This window comes from Budorcas taxicolor, chromosome 1 (genome assembly GCF_023091745.1).
Source record: "Budorcas taxicolor isolate Tak-1 chromosome 1, Takin1.1, whole genome shotgun sequence".
Lineage (NCBI taxonomy): Eukaryota > Metazoa > Chordata > Mammalia > Artiodactyla > Bovidae > Budorcas > Budorcas taxicolor.
Window position 1 is genome coordinate 15,637,843 of NC_068910.1, and position 22,520 is coordinate 15,660,362.

Consider the following 22,520-nt stretch of genomic DNA (forward strand, 5'->3'; position numbering starts at 1 on the left):
CATGGAATCATATAAGATGTGTCCTTTCGCAGCAGGCTTCTTTCATTTAGCATAATGTTTCAAGGTTCATCAATGTTTTAGCATGTATCAGATCAAATTGCCAACATCCGCTGAATCATAGAAAAAGCAAGAGAGTTCTAGAAAAACATCTACTTCTGCTTTATTGATTATGCCAAAGCCTTTGACTGTGTGGATCACAATAAACTGTGGAAAATTCTGAAAGAGATGGGAATATCAGACCACCTGACCTGCCTCTTGAGAAACCTGTATGCAGGTCAGGAGGCAGCAGTTAGAACTGGACATGGAACAACAAACTGGTTCCAAATTAGAAAGGAATACGTCAAGGCTGTATATTGTCACCCTACTTACTTAACTTATATGCAGAGTACATCATGAGAAACACTGGGCTGGAAGAAGCACAAGCTGGAATCAAGATTGCCGGGAAAAATATCAATAACCTCAGATATGCAGATGACACCACCCTTATGGCAGAAAATGAAGACGAGCTAAAAAACCTCTTGATGAAAGTGAAAGAGGAGAGTGAAAAAGTTGGCTTAAAGCTCAACATTCAGAAAACGAAGATCATGGCATCTGGTCCCATCACTTCATGGGAAATAGATGGGGAAACAGTGGAAACAGTGTCACACTTTATTTTGGGGGGCTCCAAAATGACTGCAGATGGTGACTGCAGCCATGAAATTATATACACTTACTCCTTGGAAGGAAAGTTATGACCAACCTAGATACCATATTGAAAAGCAGAGATATTACTTTGCCAACAAAGGTCTGTCTAGTCAAGGCCATGTTTTTCCCAGTGGTCATGTATGGATGTGAGAGTTGGTCAGTGAAGAAAGCTGAGGGCTGAAGAATTGATGCTTTTGAACTGTGGTGTTGGAGAAGACTCTTGAGAGTCCCATGGACTGCAAGGAGATCCAACCCGTCCATCCTAAAGGAAATCAGTCCTGGGTGTTCATTGGAAGGACTGATGCTAAAGCTGAAACTCCAATACTTTGGCCACCTCATGTGAAGAGTTGACTCGTTGGGCAAGACCCTGATGCTGGGAGGGATTGAGTGCAGGAGGAGAAGGGGACGACAGAGGATGAGATGGCTGGATGGCATCACCACCTCGATGAGTTTGAGTGAACTTCGGGAGTTGGTGATGGACAGAGAGGCCTGGTGTGCTGTGATTCATAGGGTCGCAAAGAGTCGGACACCACTGAGCAACTGAACTGAACTTCATCTTTCATGTCTTTTTCACTGCTGAATAACATTTTACTACAGTTATGCCACATTTTGTTTATTCGCACAAGATAAGGAACATTTGGCTTGTTTCAGACTTTTGACTATTACCAATAATTGTAATATGAACATGTAGGGATAGGTTTTTGTGTGAACATGGTTTTAGTTTGGTTGGGTATGTCTGATAACTATGTTTAACATCTTGAAGAACTGCCAAATAGTTTTCTAAAAGGGACAGAACTATTTTACATCCCTATCATCAACATATGAGGGTCTGGCTTTTCCACATCTCCCGAACATTTCTTGTCTTTTTATCTTAGCCATCATGGGGGCAGGGGATAAGTTGTATCTAACTGCCACTTAGATTTGCATTTCCCTTTGACAAATCACATTGGACATCTTTTCATGGCCATTTGTATGTTTTCATTGGAGAAATGCTTATTCAAATCCTTTACCCAATTTTTAATAGCATTTTTTTGTTTTTACTGTTTACTTTTTCATTTTTCAATGAATTTTTTAACTAAGGTACACTATTCATAGGAAAGTAGCCAAATCATAGGTTTTCAGAATGAATTATGATTAAAGCAAACACACCTGGTTACATACAAATCATTTCATGAAACAGAATATTACTTCTACTCCAAAAGCTTTGTTCAAGCCCTCACCCAACCTCCACACCTTCCTTCTTCCTCCAGATTAACCACTATGCAGACATCTAACACCATTGATTACTTTCGCATATTTTGGGAACACAAATAAACAGAATCAAATTGTGTGTGTTCTTTTGTGTCTGGCTTCTTTCCACACTGTTTTGGGGGTATTCAATGATGTTGTTACATGAAGCAATAGCTTGGTCCTTCTCTCGCCAAATATCATTTCACAGTATGAATATTTCACTATTTATTCATCCACTGCACTGTTGATAGCTATTTCATTTGCTTCAAATATTTTGTTATTCCACATGTAATTATGTTTTGTACGATCTATTATAATTAGGTCTTATTCACCACTGTTAGATTTGTTCTTAGATATTTTGGATTTTTTAATACCATCCTAAATTATATTGTTTCTTAAATTTCATTTCATAATTGTTACTGGTATGTAGATGATTCACATTTATACAGTGACCAGCTGTTCAAGTTCATTTACTAATCTAGTAGTCTGTATATGGATTCACATTTTTTGCACACACACTTATGGTGCCTGTGAATAAAAGGAGTTTATTTCTTCCTTTACAATTCTTATACCCAGGATATCCAGAATATTGTTAAGGAGAAGTGATAGTAATAAGCATTCTTGTCTTGTTCCTTATATCATAAACACTTTAAATATTTTACCATTAAATATGATACTTGCTCAAGTTTTTCTTATAGCTATCTCTTAATCAGATTAGAAAATCTTCTCCTTCTAAGTTTGATAAAAGCTTATTTTTGTTAGCATGAATGAATGTTACATTTATCAAATGCTTTCTCCACATTCACTGAAATTATATTAATCTTTCTCCTTTATCATGCTAATGTAAATAACATTGATTGATATACAAATATTAGTCCAAACTTGCCTTCCTGGTGTAAGTACAACTTGGTCATTTCCACAGGGTTTAGTTCACTAGGATATTTTGCACTGGTGTTTATGAGACAGACTGCCTATAATTTTCCTTTCTTGCAATGGCTTTGCTGGGTATTGATATCAAAATTATGCTGGCCTCATAAAATGAGAAGTGTTCACTTGTTTTCTATTTTCTGATATAGCTTCTGTATGACTGATACAGTTTTTCTTCAAATGTCTAGTAAAAATTCATTGAAGAAGCCATCTACAACTACAGGGGTTTTTAGATATTTTTTGATGGTAAGATTTCAAACCATAGAAACATTTTTGTTTTTAATATATAGCCCTACTCAGATATTCTATTTCTCATGCAGTCTTAATAAGTTGTATTTTTAAAAGAACTGACCTAAAATTTCAACTTTATTTTCAAAATGTTAATTACATGCTCTCATATTTCTAAGTCAGTAAGATTGATAGCCGAAGAATTGATGCTTTTGAACTGTGGTGTTGGAGAAGACTCTTGAGAGTCCCTTGGACTGCAAGGAGATCCAACCAGTCCATTCTAAAGGAGATCAGCTCTGGGTGTTCTTCGGAAGGAATGATGCTAAAGCTGAAACTCCAGTACTTTGGCCACCTCATGCGAAGAGTTGACTCACTGGGAAAGACTCTGATGCTGGGAGGGATTGGAGGCAGGAGGAAAAGGGGATGACAGAGGATGAGAGGGCTGGATGGCATCACCGACTCGATGGACATGAGTCTGAGTGAACTCCGGGAGTTGGTGATGGACAGGGAGGCCTGGTGTGCTGCGATTCATGGGGTCGTGAAGAGTCGGACATGACTGAGCAACTGAACTGAACTGAACTGAAGATTGATAGTGATGCCACCTTTTAATTTTCGTATTGTTTACTTGTCTGCCTCTTTTTCTCAGTGATTCTGACCAGGACACCTGTTAATCTCCTCAAAGAATTTGTGTTCGCTTTTAAGTACATCTCTTGTATGTATTTAAAAGATGCTTGTTCCTTGGAAGAAAAGTTATGACCAATCTAGACAGCATATTAAAAAGCAGAGACATTACTTTGCCAATAAAGGTCCATCTAGTCAAAGCTATGGTTTTTCCAGCAGTCACGTATGGATGTGCGAGTTGGACTATAAAGAAAGCCGAGCACCAAAGAATTGATGCTTTTGAACTGTGGTGTTGGAGAAGACTTTTAAGAGTCCCTTGGACAGCAAGGAGATCCAACCAGCCCATCCTAAAGGAAATCAGTCCTGAATATTCATTGGAAGGATTGATGCTGAAGCTGAACTCCAATACTTTGGCCACCTGATGCAAAGACCTGACTCATTGGAGAAGACCCTGATGCTGGGAAAGATTGAAGGCAGGAGAAGGAGACTACAGAGGAGATGGTTGGATGGCATCACTGACTCAATGGACATGAGTTTAAGTAAGCTCTGGGAGTTGGTGATGGACAGGGAGGCCTGGCGTGCTGTAGTCCATGGGGGTGCAAAGAGTTGGACACAACTGAGCAACTGAACTGAACTTGTATGTGTTTGGTTTCTATTTCATTAATTTCAGGTTTTTTCTCTATTATTTTTTCTCCCACTTTCTTATGGTTTCATTTGATCTTCTATTGCTTTTTAAAGTCTTCTCTCAACCAAACTGAACGGTTTGTTCTTCTCCAGATATGTCTCATAATTTCCAACCTCCTTGCCTTTGCTGATATAGTTTCTACTGTTTATAAAAAATCCCTCTACCCTCTATCAAAATTATGCCATTTTTTTCAAGTGAAAGTGAAGTCACTCAGTCGTGTCTGACTCTTGCAATCCGGTGAACTGTAGCCCACCAGGTTTCTCCGTCCCTGGGATTCTCCAGGCAAGAATACTGGAGTGGGTTGCCATTTCCTTCTCCAGGGGATCTTCCCGACCCAGGGATTAAACCCAGGTCTCCCGTATTGCAGGCAGACACTTTAACCTCTGAGCCACCAGGGAAGCAATTCCAATTTTTTTTAAGCCTCTTCTCAAATGCGATCTTCTCCAAAAAACATTCCCTGTCCCTTTCTTATTTAATATCCTCTGAGCTTTTGCAGCCCAGTTTGCTGTTCTTAGGTCAGTATTTAGACCCTGGCTTGTATAAGAGCCCTGTTCCTTCCATTAGCCCCTTAAAGATTGAGCGCTCACTTTTTCTGAAAGGCCCACCATGGTGCTGTGCACAAAAAAGCTGCTTGGTAAGCAGTGGTATTTGTAATTCAAATTCATGAGTTATATTCACACAAAATAAACCTGTTCATAGCAGGAATTACAAATTAACAACTTGAACATTTAGAGTCAAACACATATATGAAGAGTTTTAGCAAAAAAAGGTTCATTTAAAAAAAAAAAAATCTTCCCTGCTTCTAAATGACAACTATATATCATCCAGAGCTAACATTTAACTTGACATTTTGCTTTTTCTGGCTATCACTTAAAACCCACATTTTTTCCCCTTATTTAAGGAAAATAGTTAGATGGGACAAGGCTTTTTTTTTTAAGCTGAAAGATGAGAAGATGAAGAAATTGCTCAAGAAAAAATAAGCTAAAGGATAATTTCTTATATTGTAAGTGGATAGTGCACATCAAAAACACAGGGCTTTGCAAGTTTAAATGAGTTATGGTCCAGGTTGCTATAAAGGCTTCAGGGCAAGGCTTAAAACCCAGGAAAGAAAAAAAAAAAACAGGGCATATGTTGACTGTAGGGTACATATTTTGGAGGCCCATTTGCAGGGCTGATATTTATACATGTAAAAAGGATGAATCTTACCTTACAGCACAAAGTACAATATTTCAGCTTACTAAAAATATCAGATAGACCTCTTGAGCTCTCATGATCTGCCTCAACCTATTCAAAGATGCAAAATTCAGTGCATAATTTCCACAGCATGGAAAGAAAAACCAGCTTAACTTAGGAATCGTCTTCAGTAAAAGCAGACTGTAAGAGTAGGGAGTCTAAGAACTTCAGAGAAGAAACCTGTTCATACCTCCAATGCCAACATACCTCCTGTAGGACCTTGGGCAGGCTGTTCATCTTCTCTAAAACATGGCTTTTTCATCTGTGAAATTTGGCTACTCATGCTACTCATGGGCTATTACATGTCAGGTGCCTTATACCTCGTTCTCCATGTGTGGTTAGTGGTGTTTGAGCTGTAGATGTCACTGGTGATACAGGTAGGATTTTTTTTTTCTTGTTGTTAATTCTTCTTAGTAGCCACAAAAAGAGCCATGGCCTATTTTCAAGGCCTAAGATCCAACATAATGCCTTGACTAGAAAAACGAAGCTTGACACAAATTTGCAATGAACACATAATCTTGGGAGAAAAAATAATTGCCATGTTTTGCCTCATATAAAATAACAGTTCAAAAGATGGGTAACATAAACCTAGGTAGGCCCTTGAGCCAAAGAAAACATTTCAGCCACTTCATGGTATTCCTGACTAGATCCCAGGACTCAAATTATACTCACAGTGGGAAGTGGGATGCATTCAATGGCCAAGGTTTGAAATCAAAATCTTTCCCTTCCTAATTATGTGATGCTGGGAAAAGTTACCAGCTAGTTCTTGCCTTCCCATGCTCCAGTGTATCCCTCCCATGCCTGGTGAAACTGAACTGCCTGAATTTGATCAAACACCAAGCTATCTCTTAACGGAAAATTAGCTCAACTACAGGTCAGTCAACCCCATGCAGAAGAACAGCAGACATCTGCCTGAACACAAAGACAAGGCTGGGTTTGTGGATTTAAAATCAGAAGATCAACCTCACCATTAGACGTAGCACTTGAACACAAAGTCATATTCTTTCACTTACTAGCACATCTACGAGGCAGCAACTTGGTCAAGCTCAGTATTGAACTGCTTACTACTCAGTTTCCACAGAAAAGCTTAGTGGGGATAAATGTTACATAAGAAGAACCATTTGTGACACAAGAAGTGCCACAGCTGATTATGTGACAAGAAACCTAAATAACCACAATCCTCACTTCAGTTGCCACAGAAATACTGTCATATAGTCACATTACACCCCTAGCTTCTTAATCCACTTTAGCTAACAAGTTCACCAGATCAAGTATATTATCTGCAACTCTTACTAAAACCCATATGTCACTCATATATCCCATCTGATAAACTGTGCTGAATTTAGCACTAACAAAGTTTTTCTTGATGAATGTCATCTAATTTATTAAGCTAATGGAATTTAGAGAATTTCAAGTTTTTTCTTACAGCCTCAGTTGTTAAATTTTGAGTGAAATTTTATGTTCCATCTCAGTAATTGTTATTATTCTAAGGTTGGTTGTTTCTCCTTTTTTTTTTTTTTTTGGATTTTTTAAAAACACAGTCTTCTCCCTATCCCTTCCATCTGTGATTGTTGGAGATGCTGCAGCCACTTTGCTCAGACACACACAAAGGGGCTGTCTGAAAACAGACTTACATGAAGAAACCTAAAATGAGATATTGAATGAGAGAAAATGGAATCTGTTAACATCTTTGAGCCCCAGGAGCAAGCTATTCCTGAACAATATCTTGTTTTTCCCAGTTATATGAGTCAATACATTTCCTTTAGGCTTTAACCATTTTAAATTAGATTTTCATTCACTTAGAAGTTTTAACTAACAAAGAAAAAAAACAGAGATTATCTGACAAGTACTGTTGCTACTATAATTCATTTTCATTAAAAAAAAAAAAAACACTAGATCCAGCTTTATGAATGAACCCAAGAAAGTGAAACTTTTGAATGTCACGTTTATGACATGTCAAATTTATAATAGAAGTAGGTTAAAACACATTCAAGGAATTAAAAGAAAAGACGGGGAACAAATCATTTAACTACATTTTTAACTGTTCTCCATAAGAGCAGGAAAGGGAAACTTAGTAAAGAATCTTTAGTCACAAAAGCAAGAAAAGCAGGATCACTGCAACATCTACAGGAACACTAATTTTTCTGAAAGACACAGTGTTCTAAGTGCAAACCTGGAACATACCTGCCAGACCAAATCAGGATCAAAATTAACACTTGGAGCTTCCTGCAAGAAGATAAATCACAAATAACTTCATTTACTTTGCTTCCTTTCATATTTATTCAGGTGACTTTAGCCCCCCTGACTGAACTGGCTGACAGCAGTTGTGATGGCTGCAAGATAATTGCCCCCACTTCAGTGTATGCAGATGGCCCTCCCCCACAGAGATGTCTTTTCACAACTCTAAAAGCCCAGAGAGGTATATAGACATCTACTAGAACTACCAGACTGTGGCTCGAAAAGAGCTCTAATTGGGGCAAGATTTCACAGATTTTCATAACAACTTTCTGAGTTGATGTATATTTTTGGAGAAGATGAAGACTCATAATTTCATCCTCAGTTTCTTTAAGAACTAAGAGAAAAGTAGGGGTAGCTTCTAAACCCTTAATTCATGTCACCTCTCCAAAACTAAATGTCCAACTGACTCCAGGAAACCTCCTTTTAACTTCAGGTTTTGCCAAGGTAGTATATGACACCTTTATCCAAAGGTGTTTAAATTAAAATACAACCCTGTCTCAAGTTACACCTATTAGTTTTAAGGGCTAGTTCCATTTGGTAGTCAACCCTAATGCTTATAAAATATGGGTTTCCAATATTCCCTCCCATTTCACAGAAACATAATATACAAAATCAGAAGAGATCACAGCCTTCATCACAACCTTACACACATGACCGAGGCAATGACCTTCTACCAGCTGCCCCCATAACTCAATTTATGCACACTGAGTATAGATGCTAATGGGACCCAGACTTCTCCACTGACAAAACAGAAGGCAGTGCTTTGTAAATTAACAGGCATTCAAAGACAACAGAAGAACTCCAGGCTCAGTTCCCTGACAGTACATTGATTATCAATTGTCCTAAAATGTGTTCTTCTACCAATCAGCATCACTGGCATCCATTTAAATAAAAACAAAACTCCAGACTCAATTTACTGATAACATATGGAGTGAATTTGCCCTAAAAATTATATTTTATAATTTAAAACATATTTTATATGGCCTTCTTTTGTAGATAGCCCAAAGGAGTGTTTTTAATTCACTACTAAATAGTAATATCTATTACTATTTTTTGTTTTCTAATAAAACATATGATGCTAAAAAGAGTAAGCTATGAGCAAACAGATTTTATACTTAAAATCACAAGAAAGCACTAATAGTCTTTGTACAGAGATCTTTAACAGGAAAATGACCACTACTCTGGGAGAGATGCCACTTCTGGTTTCTCCAAAGAGTTCTGAAACACAATCTTTCCTTAAAAAAAAAAAAAAGAATGCTTTGGAAATAGTTTTATATACATCCTCTTCTATTACTGCGGAGAAGGCAATGGCACCCCACTCCAGTACTCTTGCCTGGAAAATCCCATGGACGGAGGAGCCTGGTGGGCTGCAGTCCATGGGGTCGCTAGGAGTCGGACACGACTGAGCGACTTCACTTTCACTTTTCACTTTCATGTATTGGAGAAGGAAATGGCAACCCACTCCAGTGTTCTTGCCTGGAGAATCCCAGGGACAGGGGAACCTGGTGGGCTGCCATCTATGGGGTCGCACAGAGTCGGACATGATTGAAGTGACTTAGCAGCAGCAGCAGCAGCAGCTTCTATTATTACTAATTGTGTTGGGACTGGGGAGGTAGGTATGGAGGTAGGTAGAAAGGAGACTGAATGACTCTGCAGAAAACTGAAATAAAATCTTTTGTCTTGTCTTTTTCCTTTTCTATTCTTTTTTTTTTAAGCCTTAGCCAAGTTTCAAGTTTGGTTCCAATGTGAAGTGAGGAAGAAATCTCTGTTATGAGATTCTATACTCCCCTACAAGTGTAGAATAGTCACTTTACAAAATAAGTCAAAATTATGCAAATCCAAAAAGAATAGATGAGCCAAGATTAGCAATTATTTTTTAACCCTACTGGCATTTGATGCTTTTGATAATATTTTTCAAATCAATTTGCTGCAAATGTATTTATAAGTACCATGAATCATGTAACCTCACTTAGGGGACATAAAGTCTTAAAGTAAATGTTCTATGTTATTTCCAAAAAAAAAAAATCCACTTGGATGAAGACATTGTCATTGACTAGGGAAGAAAAAACAAACTCAAGTTAGACTTGTAATGCCAGAAACTCAGTAGCTTGTATTAGTTTCCTTCCCCCCGGACTTGGGAATTTTTTGGCAGACAATCCAAAATAATGTGTTCCAAGACAGAAAAATCATTACCCTATCAGGAAGCTTTAGAATTCTTTTGTAGAAAGATAGTGACCAGCAAACTCTCAAATGTTATACTTAGGCATGAAATATCCAAATTGCAAACATTATCATCATGAATTTTTTTCCTCATGGAACTAAAATCAATAATTATTTATTCTTACAAGAAATACTCTACTATTTGCTGCCTTTGGGCAAAAACTGAAAGTTAAAGACTTCAAATCTTTATAAACTGACAAAGCAACTGGATTTCATAGATTGGTTTCTTAAAGGCTCAGTCATCATTATATACTACATTATTCTTTAAATGCCCTAAATCCATCCAGGAGGATCTTTGCTTCTTTTAAATATCTCTATGCTCCCCCAGTTAAATAGAGTACTTTGTATTTAATAATTATTAATTTCAGACTTAGGAGAAAATACTGAAGTCATAAGAAAGTTATTATTCTTTGAAAAGTAAATTTTGCTGATAGCATAATTTTACTTATTTAACACCCCCATTGCACAAAAAACAACTTATCTTTGCCAAATCTTAGTTTCTCAAGGTGTCTTTTCATTGTCATGTGAATGGAGAGAAGAAAAAAGAATTATTCTAGCTTTAGAAATTTACTTTTAAAGCACACACAAAACGTCCGTTAGGGTTGAAAGCACTGGCTATGCTCTGGAAATGAAGCCAGCTCCTTTCTGCCAAAGGATACTTGAGCCCTTTATTCTTTTGCCCAGAAAAAGCATCCTCATTAAAGAGCCAATAAATTAAATATACCCGAGAAGGCAAAAAAAAAAAATAAATAAAAAATCCAGAAGAAAAGCACCCATCAGGGTGCCTAAGGAAAACACAACTGTCCATTTCATGTGTTTGTGTTAGTCACCATCAAGTTTAGAACAAACTCCAAGGAAACAGCTGTTTTTGAAAAATGTGAATAGCTCCTACCTTCATTTCAATGACAGTCTGGAGAGCCTTCGTCTTGGCTGGCTCCGGCTGAAGTTGGCTTCTTCGGTGTAATTCCTGGGGAGGAACACGATAGAAATAAGCCTGACGGTTCATCCTTCCCTTACACCATGACTTATGCCCAGGTACCACTCAGCCCACCCGGTCCAGGCTCACAGTGTACAGACATAAACAAGCCACAGGTGCCTCTTCCCCCACCCTTGTTAGCATCCCTGCTGCCTGGAGCTTACGATCCGGTGAAAAGCTCCTGGCACATGCGCTATTTCTGAAACTTCCATCAATAATTAATGTCAACTGTGACAAAGCCAGCAAGTAATCATAATCCAAATACTGTTCAACACTGGGGCTGTTGCCCAGCCATCAAATCATAATTTACTAAATTACATTACTCTGTGCTCCCGATACAAACACAGCAAGGAAACAGAGGAAAGAAAATGACTAACATGGTTGCAAATCTGCTGCACGCATGGTATTTTGCTACAGAAGTAGGTTTGAAATGAGCAATTTAAAACATTTTCAGTACAACAGTGTCACTTTTTGCAGTGAATTGGTCTGATGAAACCCTGTGAATCTCTTGCTTCCTAATTTACAGTTTCAATCCTTGCTCAAAATCACATCTGTGTGTGATGTGTTTGTGCATTCATGATGCCAAGAAATTAAAACCGGCATTAATATCAATATTGTTAAAGGGGAGAAAAAATGGTTAAAGCCAGATATAAACTCAAGAAATTCTTTATAGATAAAAAGCAAAAAAACGTAATTACAATTTTAAGCTTCAAGGCTTACTTTTTGTATGTCTCCAAAAAAAAGTCTATCAAGACTAAAAGATAGCCTTGGCAAAAGAGAATAGATAAGGTTATCAGGTTCATACTTTATTTTTCTTAATGATAATTATCAACAGCTTTATGAAAGTAGCCAATGAATAAATAAAATGCTTACACATGTCAAAATTGTTGGTACAGTTACTCACCTATGGAATAATTCCATTAAGACTTATTTGAATTATATGTCACCTATGAAAGTGAAAGTAAAGTCACTCAGTCGTGTCCGATTCTTTGCAACCCTGTGGACTGTAGCCCAGCAGGCTCCTCTGTCCATGAGATTCTCCAGGCAAGAATACTGGAGTGGGTTGCCATTTCCTTCTCCAGGGGATCTTCCCAACCCAGGGATTGAACCCAGGTCTCCTGCATTGCAGGCAGACGCTTTAACCGCTGCGCCACCAGGGAAGCCCTATGGATAATGCTAAAAGATTTATTTGCTTCCAGAAAAGTCATTTAACATCAACATGAAATAGTGCTAGATCTTTATGTTCCCTGGGTTGGGAAGATACCTTGGAGAAGGGAACAGCTACCCACTCCAGTATTCTGGCCTGGAGAATTCCATGGGCTATCCATGGGTCACAAAGAGGCAGACATGACTGAGTGACTTTACACTCCACTGGACCACAAACATTTTTAAAAAGGAAAAGAAAAATCTTGAGTGTTACAGAAGAGGACCAATATAATTTCTGGCTTTATCCAAGTAAAGACATTAAAAATAACCCTCCCTCCACCATTACTAACATCTATTGATCATCACCATTTCATTAAGAAAGAACATTTCATCAAGAAAGAAATTTTTCAGAACAGAGTCACAGAGAAAAAGATAGTCCTTCCCTGGATTCCAGGGTTAAGAAAACAGGCAACCTTTCACCCATATCCTATTACTTTGTTCTTATTTTCCAGCAGCCCAAGAAGACCATGGTCATGGGCCATGGTACACACATCTAGGCACCAGTACAGGGGAATTACTGCTATACCTCTAAACTATAGCATATTTTCTCCTCAAAGGCATCACTGGCACAGATCAGCAGAGCTATGCAAAACTATTTCTCAACTTTGAATTTGAGAAGAATTAGAATTGGTGCTTGGGCATTATTCAAAATGGTCTCAACATCAATTAGGACATTTTTCCCCCTAAAATATTTCTGTAAGGAATGAGTCCAAGTATTACTGAACCCAGTTTCAGTATATTATCATATACATCAAATAAGGAATTCAACCTTTAAGAAAGAAAAAGTCGATTGGGCCTCAGCATTACTTCCAAGATTGTTGGAGTTCACTGGATCAATAAAATTTTACAGATGAGAAAACAGAAAGTAAGTAACCTGTCAAAACTGTTCCATAGTAAGTCATAGAAGAAACACGTTTCATAGGTATGTCAACAACTCTGATAACATGTGGTATCAAAAGTATCTTAATGAAAAAAACTGAGAATGAAATCCATAATTTCATACCATAGCCACTAAAGTTTCAGAATAAAAATCATAAGATAATTTGAGGAGAGAGGTTAAGCTTGTATAAAACACACAAAAATAATTGTGAAGCAACGAAGCAACATAACAAAGATAAAAACCATTAGGGTAAAAACACGTTCCGTTAAAATTTCTACCAAGCATGAAAAAATTTTTAAGGGCAAATATGCAATAACAAAGCTAAACTTGTAGCAATAGTTTTGCAAAAATGAAAACAGAGTTCCCTTTGCTACGACTATACAAGCCCTATTATCAGTTCAGTTGCGTCCGACTCTTTGTGACCCCATGAATTGCAGCACGCCAGGCCTCCCTGTTCATCACCATCTCCCGGAGGTCACTCAGACTTATCTCCATCAAGTCAGTGATGCCATCCAGCCATCTCATCCTCTGTCGCCCCCTTTTCCTCCTGCCCCCAATCCCTCCCAGCATCAGAGTCTTTTCCAATGAGTCAACTCTTGGCATGAGGTGGCCAAAGTACTGGAGTTTCAGCTTTAGCATCATTCCTTCCAAAGAAATCCCAGGGCTGATCTCCTTCAGAATGGACTGGTTGGATCTCCTTGCAGTCCAAGGGACTCTCAAGAGTCTTCTCCAACACCACAGTTCAAAAGCATTAATTCTTCGGCGCTCAGCCTTCTTCACAGTCCAACTCTCACATCCATACATGACCACTGGAAAAACCATAGCTTTGACTAGATGGACCTTAGTCGGCAAAGTAATGTCTCTGCTTTGAATATACTATCTAGGTTGGTCATAACTTTTCTTCCAAGGAGTAAGTGTCTTTTAATTTCATGGCTGCAGTCACCATCTGCAGTGATTTTGGAGCCCCCCAAAAATAAAGTCTGACACTGTTTCCACTGTTTCCCCATCTATTTCCCATGAAGTTGATGGGACTGGATGCCATGATCTTCGTTTTCTGAATGTTGAGCTTTAAGCCAACTTTTTCACTCTCCTCTTTCACTTTCATCAAGAGGCTTTTTAGTTCCTCTTCACTTTCTGCTGTAACGGTGGTGTCATCTGCATATCTGAGGTTATTGATATTTCTCTCAGCAATCTTGATTCCAGCTTGTGTTTCTTCCAGTCCAGTATTTCTCATGATGTACTCTGCATATAAGTTAAATAAGCAGGGTGACAATATCCAGCCTTGACATACTCCTTTTCCTATTTGGAACCAGTCTGTTGTTTCATGTCCAGTTCTAACTGTTGCTTCCTGACCTGCATACAGATTTCTCAAGAGGCAGGTTAGGTGGCCTGGTATTCCCATCTCTTTCAGAATTTTCCACAGTTTATTGTGATCCACAAAGTCAAGGGCTTTGGCATAGTCAATAAAGCAGAAATAGATGTTTTTCTGGAACTCTCTTGCTTTTTCCATGATCCAGCGGATGTTGGCAATTTGATCTCTGGTTCCTCTGCCTTTTCTAAAACCAGCTTGAACATCTGGAAGTTCACGGTTCACGTATTGCTGAAGCCTGGCTTGGAGAATTTTGAGCATTACTTTACTAGCATGTGAGATGAGTGCAACTGTGCGGCAGTTTGAGCATTCTTTGGCATTGCCTTTCTTTGGGATTGGAATGAAAACTGACCTTTTCCAGTCCTGTAGCCACTGCTGAGTTTTCCAAATTTGCTGGCATATTGAGTGCAGCACTTTCACAGCATCATCTTTCAGGATTTGAAACAGGTCCACTGGAATTCTATCACCTCCGCTAGCTTTGTTCGTAGTGATGCTTTCTAAGGCCCACTTGACTTCACATTCCAGGATGTCTGGCTCTAGATGAGTGATCACACCATCATGATTATCTGGGTCGTGAAGCTCTTTTTTGTACAGTTCTTCTGTGTATTCTTGCCACCTCTTCTTAATATCTTCTGCTTCTGTTAGGTCCATACCATTTCTGTCCTTATTGAGCCCATCTTTGCATGAAATGTTCCCTTGGTATCTCTAATTTTCTTGAAGAGATCTCTAGTCTTTCCCATTCTGTTGTTTTCCTCTATTTCTTTGCATTGATCACTGAAGAAGACTTTATCTCTTCTTGCTATTCTCTGGAACTCTGCATTCAGATGCTTATATCTTTCCTTTTCTCCTTTGCTTTTCGCCTCTCTTCTTTTCACAGCTATATGTAAGGCTTCCCCAGACAGCCATTTTGCTTTTTTGCATTTCTTTTCCATGGGGATGGTCCCGATCCCTGTCTCCTGTACAATGGCAAGAACCTCATTCCATAGTTCATCAGGCACTCTGTCTATCAGATCTAGGCCCTTAAATCTATTTCTCACTTCCACTGTATAATCATAAGGGATTTGATTTAGGTCATTCAAAAACCAGCCCCAAATCTCTCTGTCACTCCTTAAAAAAATAAATAAAATTTCCAATTACCCAAGAACTGTAATTTTCCTATTTTAAACATATTTCAATCAACTCCAACTCACAGTTTGAGGATCACCTTAATCTTAAGGTGTCAGGTAAGTGAAGATTATGAGCCACATGAAAACTTTATGTGAAAGTCACTCAGTTGGGTCCAACTCTTTGTGATCCCACGGACTATACAGTCCATGGAATTCTCCAGGACAGAATACTGGAGTGGGAAACTTTTCCTTTCTGCTGGGGATCTTTCCAACCCAGGGAACGAACCCAGATCTCCCACATTGCAGACAGATTCTTTACCATCTGAGCCACAGGGAAAACTTTATAGATTGCCTAAAAGTCCCATCTCAGCAACTCTATTCATCTCTAAGATTTGGGATCCTTAAAAAGCACACTCTGATTGTAGCAGAAAGGATCAGTTGCCCAATAAAGATTTTGTTCCTCTTCATTAGCGTGGGGGTATTGTTAGGAAATGCCACCACCACCACCCTTGTTTCAGGTGAGACCAGGTGACTTCTTTCTGGCCAGTGGAATATGGGTGACAATGAGGAACTCAAGGCCTTAGCAATCTCTCACCCTGTCCGCATCTCTCCCTCTTTTTCTGCCTGCTGCTAAAGGAACACAAGACCCAAGAAGATGGCAGAACCCCAAGAGAAAAGGAACCTGGGTTCCTGAAATGCCACGTGAAAAGTCTATTGAACACCCACATTGGATGGTGGTACACATGAAAAATGAATTTGTATTAAGTTAGTCTCAGTGTTTTCAGCCTTTATATGTAGAGATCCCAGCTCTCTATGCTTTAACTACTGCAAAGTGATTTTAACATGTGAGTACTGGCCAAATTTTTCTAAACTTAGAGTAAGATGAGTTGGCTGCTGGTGCTCCAACTACCCTTAATCATCTGAAAGATGCACCCATTAGGCAATGATCTTAAATAAACTACAGAGGTTCCCCAGGAGCATCTGGGTACAGGGATGAGGAAAGATAAGATTTTACTTACTCTATTTCCAGTTTTTTAAGGCATCTCCACACTGTTCTCCATAGTGACTGTACTAGTTTGCATTCCCACCAACAGTGTAAGAGGGTTCCCTTTTCTCCACACCCTCTCCAGCACTTATTGCTTGTAGACTTTTGGATTGCAGCCATTCTGACTGGCGTGAAATGGTACCTCATTGTGGTTTTGATTTGCATTTCTCTGATAATGTGTGATGTTGAGCATCTTTTCATATGTTTGTTAGCCATCTGTATGTCTTCTTTGGAGAAATGTCTGTTTAGTTCTTTGGTCCATTTTTTGATTGGGTTGTTTACTTTTCTGGAATTGAGCTGCAGGAGTTGCTTATATATTTTTGAGATTAATTCTTTGTCAGTTGCTTCATTTGCTATTATTTTCTCCCATTCTGAAGGCTGTCTTTTCACTTTGCTTATAGTTTCCTTTGTTGTGCAGAAGCTTTTAATTAGGTCCCATTTGTTTATTTTTGTTTTTATTTCCAATATTCCGGGAGGTGAGTCATAGAGGATCCTGCTGTGATTTATGTCAGAGAGTGTTTAGCTATGTTCTTCTCTAGGAGTTTTATAGTTTCTGGTCTTACATTTAGATCTTTAATCTATTTTGAGTTTATCTTTGTGTATGGTGTTAGAAAGTGTTCTAGTTTCATTCTTTTACAAGTGGTTGACCAGTTTTCCCAGCACCAGTTGTTAAAGAGGTTGTCTTTTCTCCATTGTATATTCTTGCCTCCTTTGTCAAAGATAAGGTGTCCAGAGGTGTGTGGATTTATCTCTGGGCTTTCTATTTTGTTCCATTGATCTATATTTCTGTCTTTGTGCCAGTACCAAACTGTATGATGACTGTGGCTTTGTAGTAGAGCCTGAAGTCAGGTAGGTTGATTCCTCCAGTTCCATTCTTCTTTCTCAAGATTGCTTTGGCTATTCAAGGTTTTTTGTATTCCCATACAAACTGTAAAAGTCTTTGTTCTAGCTCTGTAAAAAATACCATTGGTAGTACTCTATAAGTTTTTAAAGTGAAAGAGGAGAGTGAAAAAGTTGGCTTAAAGCTCAACATTCAGAAAACGAAAATCATGGCATCTGGTCCCATCACTTCATGGGAAATAGATGGGGAAACAGTGTCAGACTTTATTTTTCTGAGCTCCAAAATCACTGCAGATGGTGACTGCAGCCATGAAATTAAAAGACGCTTACTCCTTGGAAGGAAAGTTATGACCAACCTAGACAGCATATTCAAAAGCAGAGACATTACTTTGCCAACAAAGGTCCGTCTAGTCAAGGCTATGGTTTTTCCAGTGGTCGTGTATGGATGTGAGAATTGGACTGTGAAGAAAGCTGAGTGCCAAAGAATTGATGCTTTTGAACTGTGGTGTTGGAGAAGACTCTTGAGAGTCCCTTGGACTGCCAGGAGATCCAACCAGTCCATCCTAAAGGAGATCAGTCCTGGGTGTTCATTGGAAGGACTGATGCTGAAGCTGAAACTCCAATACTTTGGCCACCTCATGCAAAGAGTTGACTGAATGGAAAAGACCCTGATGGTGGGAGGGATTGGAGGCAGGAGGAGAAGGGGACGACAGAGGATGAGATGGTTGGATGGCATCACCGACTCAATGGACATGAGTTTGAGTAAGCTCTGGGAGTTGTTGATGGACAGGGAGGCTTGGCGTGCTGCAATTCATAGGGTTGCAAAGAGTCAGACATGACTGAGCGACTGAACTGAACTGAACTGATAAGCTTTTAAATGACAATATTGAAACATTAAGTTCAGCGGTTCCTATGCTTTTCTGGGTCACTGATTTCTGTAAGAATCAGTCAGAAGCTATGGATTATCCCCAGAAATCGATACAGAAGCATACACAAACAAAACGCTATATCATTTCAGCTGGTTCACAGGGCCTAGTCCAGCACCCAAGAAGTTCATCTTTGAGCCATACTACAGGCTAAAAACCACTTAATGAGAAAAAAGTGCACTTCGTGGGGATCGACAGTCAGGACCCTGTCCAGTCCTAGCCTGAGACCTTGGTCATGTTCCCCTTTCTTATGAGTAAAAGAAGCTTTATGAGTGAGTTTCTATTGGCCTTGCAGATCTGAGAACATCCAGATTTTCAATAGCAGCTGATTCTAAAAAGTTGATCTCTGGTGGATAGTTCTAATCACACCCATTCTCATTTCAAAATCAATAAAAAGAAGAAAACTGGCTATTTCACTGTGACACTGATACTGAGGTTATTTTTCTATAATCTGATGACTAGCCTGGCCTTAGCTGGTATAAAACTGCCAGCTCCTCCAGGTGATCAACATGGAAATATAACAAGAACCCAGAATTTTGAGCATGAAATCTCAAGTGGTTCATCAGGATGACGTTTCTTGGCAGTTAATGAGAATCTAAAGTCTAGTGAGTTAATCTGGATGGACACTAGCATCCAAGATGGGCCTGACAGGATAATGTCTGCACATACCATATACTTTCTTTGGCAAACAAAAAAAAATTCAAAACTTAACTTTCTATCCAAAAGTAATTTACTATTTGTATCTGGACTTTCCACCTTACCATTCTGGTAATCCACTTCCATGTAAAAAATCACCCCAAATTTAGTGGTGTCCAATCACCACCATTTTATTATGCTCATGAATTCTGGGTCAGAAACTCATAATAGGCAGAGCAAGGAAGGCTGATTTTTAAAGTATGGTATTAGAGCGTTAAAACAGTTGCAGCTGGTGGATCCACTTCCAAGATGGCTTCTTCACCCATATGTCTTCTTGGCTAGAAAATGACTTGAAGGCCAGGTTTACCTGAAATTCTAAATCTGAGCAACTATATATGGCCTCTCCGTGTGACTTGGACTTCCTCACAGCATGGCAGCCCCAGGGTCCTCCAACCTCTTATACTGAAGTACAAAGATTCCAAGAAATAAGCCACAGACTTCATGGCCTTTTATTATCTACCCCCAGAAGTCCCATGAAAGCATTTACAAGCATTCTCAAATTTCAAGGAAGGGTGCAGAATATTCTGAAGCTGTATCTTTTAATTGCCACTTTTAAGGAATAAAACCAGTTGGAGAAACCAACAGGAAAGAAACTCAATAATCTCAACATCAACTCATCAGTCTTAAGATACAGCAGATTCATACATACAAAAAATAATTTGATATAAAGGATATAGATATATAGCAGTAAACCAAGCAGAAAAACATCCCAGCCCCTCTGTTTTTTCACTTCAAATTCCAATAGAAGAGAGGCATAACAGTTTAAAAAGGTGACCAAAACAGTTTGTCATAAGTGTTGTAAAAATAAGTCACGAAGGTGCAGCAGGACCTTTGAGAGCTGAGCCATTTTAAATTGGGTGATTAGGGAAAGTCTCAGGAAAAAGTGAAATATGAACAAAAATCTAAAGTAAATGAGGGAACCAGTTATGCAGATATTCCAGGCAGAGGTAATAAAGAGCAAATGCTTGTGTACCTGCCTACAACTACATAAGGGATAGGGAAAGTGGTAGGTCCGAGTTCAGGGGTAGGGGATGATGGGAAGATAGGTATATATTTAGAGTCCACTGTATTGATACTAGTTTCACTCTGAGGAAAATGGGGAACCACTGGAAGTTTCTGGGAAAAGACAAACCATGATATGGATATGATGCATATTCTTAAAGGATTCCTCCAGCTGCTGAACTGAAGTGTGGTTTTGGATTGAGGAGGGAGGTAAGAGAAAAATCATAGGGCCTAGTAGAAGAAACTGGAAAAAACCCAGCAACAGACAAAAGAATCTTGGACTACAATGACAGAGTAAAGGTTATGGCAATGAATTGAGTTTGGATATGCTTTGAAAGTGAAGCTCACTTGATTTCATGATAGACTGCCTGGGACTAGAGAAAGAGAAAAGTAAAGTGTGGCTTCAAGGCATACCAAGACAGAGAAGACTAGGGAGAAGTGGGAGTTACAGGAATCAAAAGCTGGGTTTTGCATGTGTTAAGTCTGTGATGCTATTAGACATTCAGGTGGAGATGCTAAGTAGGCAGTTGAATAGATAAGCTGGATTTGAAGGGACAAGTAAAAGCTACAATTACAAATTTGATATCAGCGAATACATAGCACTTAATGCTAGAAGCCTAGATAAAATCAACTAGGGACTAAGCATAGAGAAGAGAGGAGAAATCATAGGACTGAGCCCAGGGGCAATCCAACATTAAGGGGTCTCAGAAGTGAGGAGGAACCAGCAAAGAAGACTGAGGAAAAAATACCAAGAGAGGTAGGAAGAGAACAAGGAGAGTAGTATCCTGGAAATCAAGTGGAGAAAATAAACACAGGATGTAGGAATGATTGCCTTATCAACTGCTGCTGAGCAGTTAATAGAATGAGGTCAGAGGAATGGTCATAGGACTCAGCAACACATAGGACATTAATAACCTTGACTAGAGTAGCTTTGGTGGATAGTGTGAGTAAAAATTGACTGAAATGTGCTGTGGGAGAATGGAAGGAAAAAAAAAGACCCTTAGGCTATAAGATTTACTCAGGCTACTATACTGCACAATTATTTACTGATCATTTATTTCGTCAAAACTCTGTTTTAGATTTGTACATCCATGTTCACAGAAGCATTATCAGAAGAGCCAAAAGGTGGAAGCAACTGAACTGTCTTTCAACAGATGGATGAATAATCAAATATAGTGTATATATATACATTGTATTACTCAGCTTTAAAAGGATATAAGATGATTCATCCACCTATTACAACTTGGATGAAATTTGAGGATATTATGCTTAGTGAAATAAAGCAGTTCCAAAAAGCAAATACTGTATGATCTCATTTATAAGAGCCATCAACAACAGTCAAACTCATAGAAACAAAAAGTAGACTGATCATTGCCAGGGACTGAGGGCAGGGGAAATGCAGAGTTGTTTAATGGGTATAGAGCTTCGATTTTGCAAAATGGAAAAGTTCTGGAGATCGGTTGCACAACAATGTGGATATACTTAATACTACTGAACTGTACACTTAAGGACAGTTAAAGTGGCAAATTTTATGCTGCAGGTACTTCTATTTATAAAAAATTTTTAAGCCAGAAATACAACAGAAACTAAGCCCCTTCACCTAAGTCAACCTTCACCATTTCCACACTTCTAGAGAGAAACCATCATCTAAAGTTGGTGTCTATCCTTCTCATGCATGTTCTATGCATTTATTACATATGAACGTCCTCATAAATAGTGAAATCTAACAATAGAATTCATTGTTTTCTCATTTACATAAATGACAGCTGTCCACACTGTACAAAGCTTTGAATTTTAGTTTCTAATCTCAATGATATTTATGACTTCAGAATTTGTATGTGTAAATATGTTTTCTATTATTTTTCTACTATTAACAATTTTAGAGTAAACTTTCTAGTACATGAGAAAGACCTCTTTTTTTTTTTTGCAATCTTTATACTCTTAAATACACAATAATTATGTTCTTTCTGAAACACTCTGTTTCTTCTGCTTAGAATAATCCTCTACCCTTTTCATCTCTTTATCAGTAGAAATCAGCAGACTACAGCCCATCAGCCCACCATCTATCTTGGTAAATAAAGTTTTACTGAAATACTATTATATCCATTCACTTACATACTGTGTATGGTTGCTTTCATATGGTTTCATTTCCCGGCAGAGTTGAGCAGTTATAACAGAGACAAAATGGCCTCACAAAGCAAGAAATATTTAAAATCCTATCTGGCCTTTTATAGAAAGCTTGTCAACCCCTACTCTAGAATATCTTCAAAAAGAGGGAGGGGACATATGTATACACTATTGTATGACAGAAACCAACATTGTAAAGCAATTATTCTCCAATTTAAAATAAATTAAATAAATTAAAAATAATCAACCTAGCAATCTCAGAAAAAAAAGAAACACCAAAT

General features: G+C 38.5%; 1 protein-coding gene across 1 annotated transcript in view; it reads right to left on the bottom strand.

Moving 5' to 3' along the window:
* Nucleotides 1-22,520, bottom strand: part of ERC2 (ELKS/RAB6-interacting/CAST family member 2) — an 859,053-nt gene that overhangs the window by 581,260 nt on the left and 255,273 nt on the right. Inside the window, exon 3 of the mRNA XM_052641926.1 lies at nucleotides 10,959-11,033. Within this exon, the coding sequence (XP_052497886.1) occupies nucleotides 10,959-11,033 (75 nt within the window). The remainder of the gene's footprint in view (nucleotides 1-10,958; nucleotides 11,034-22,520) is intronic.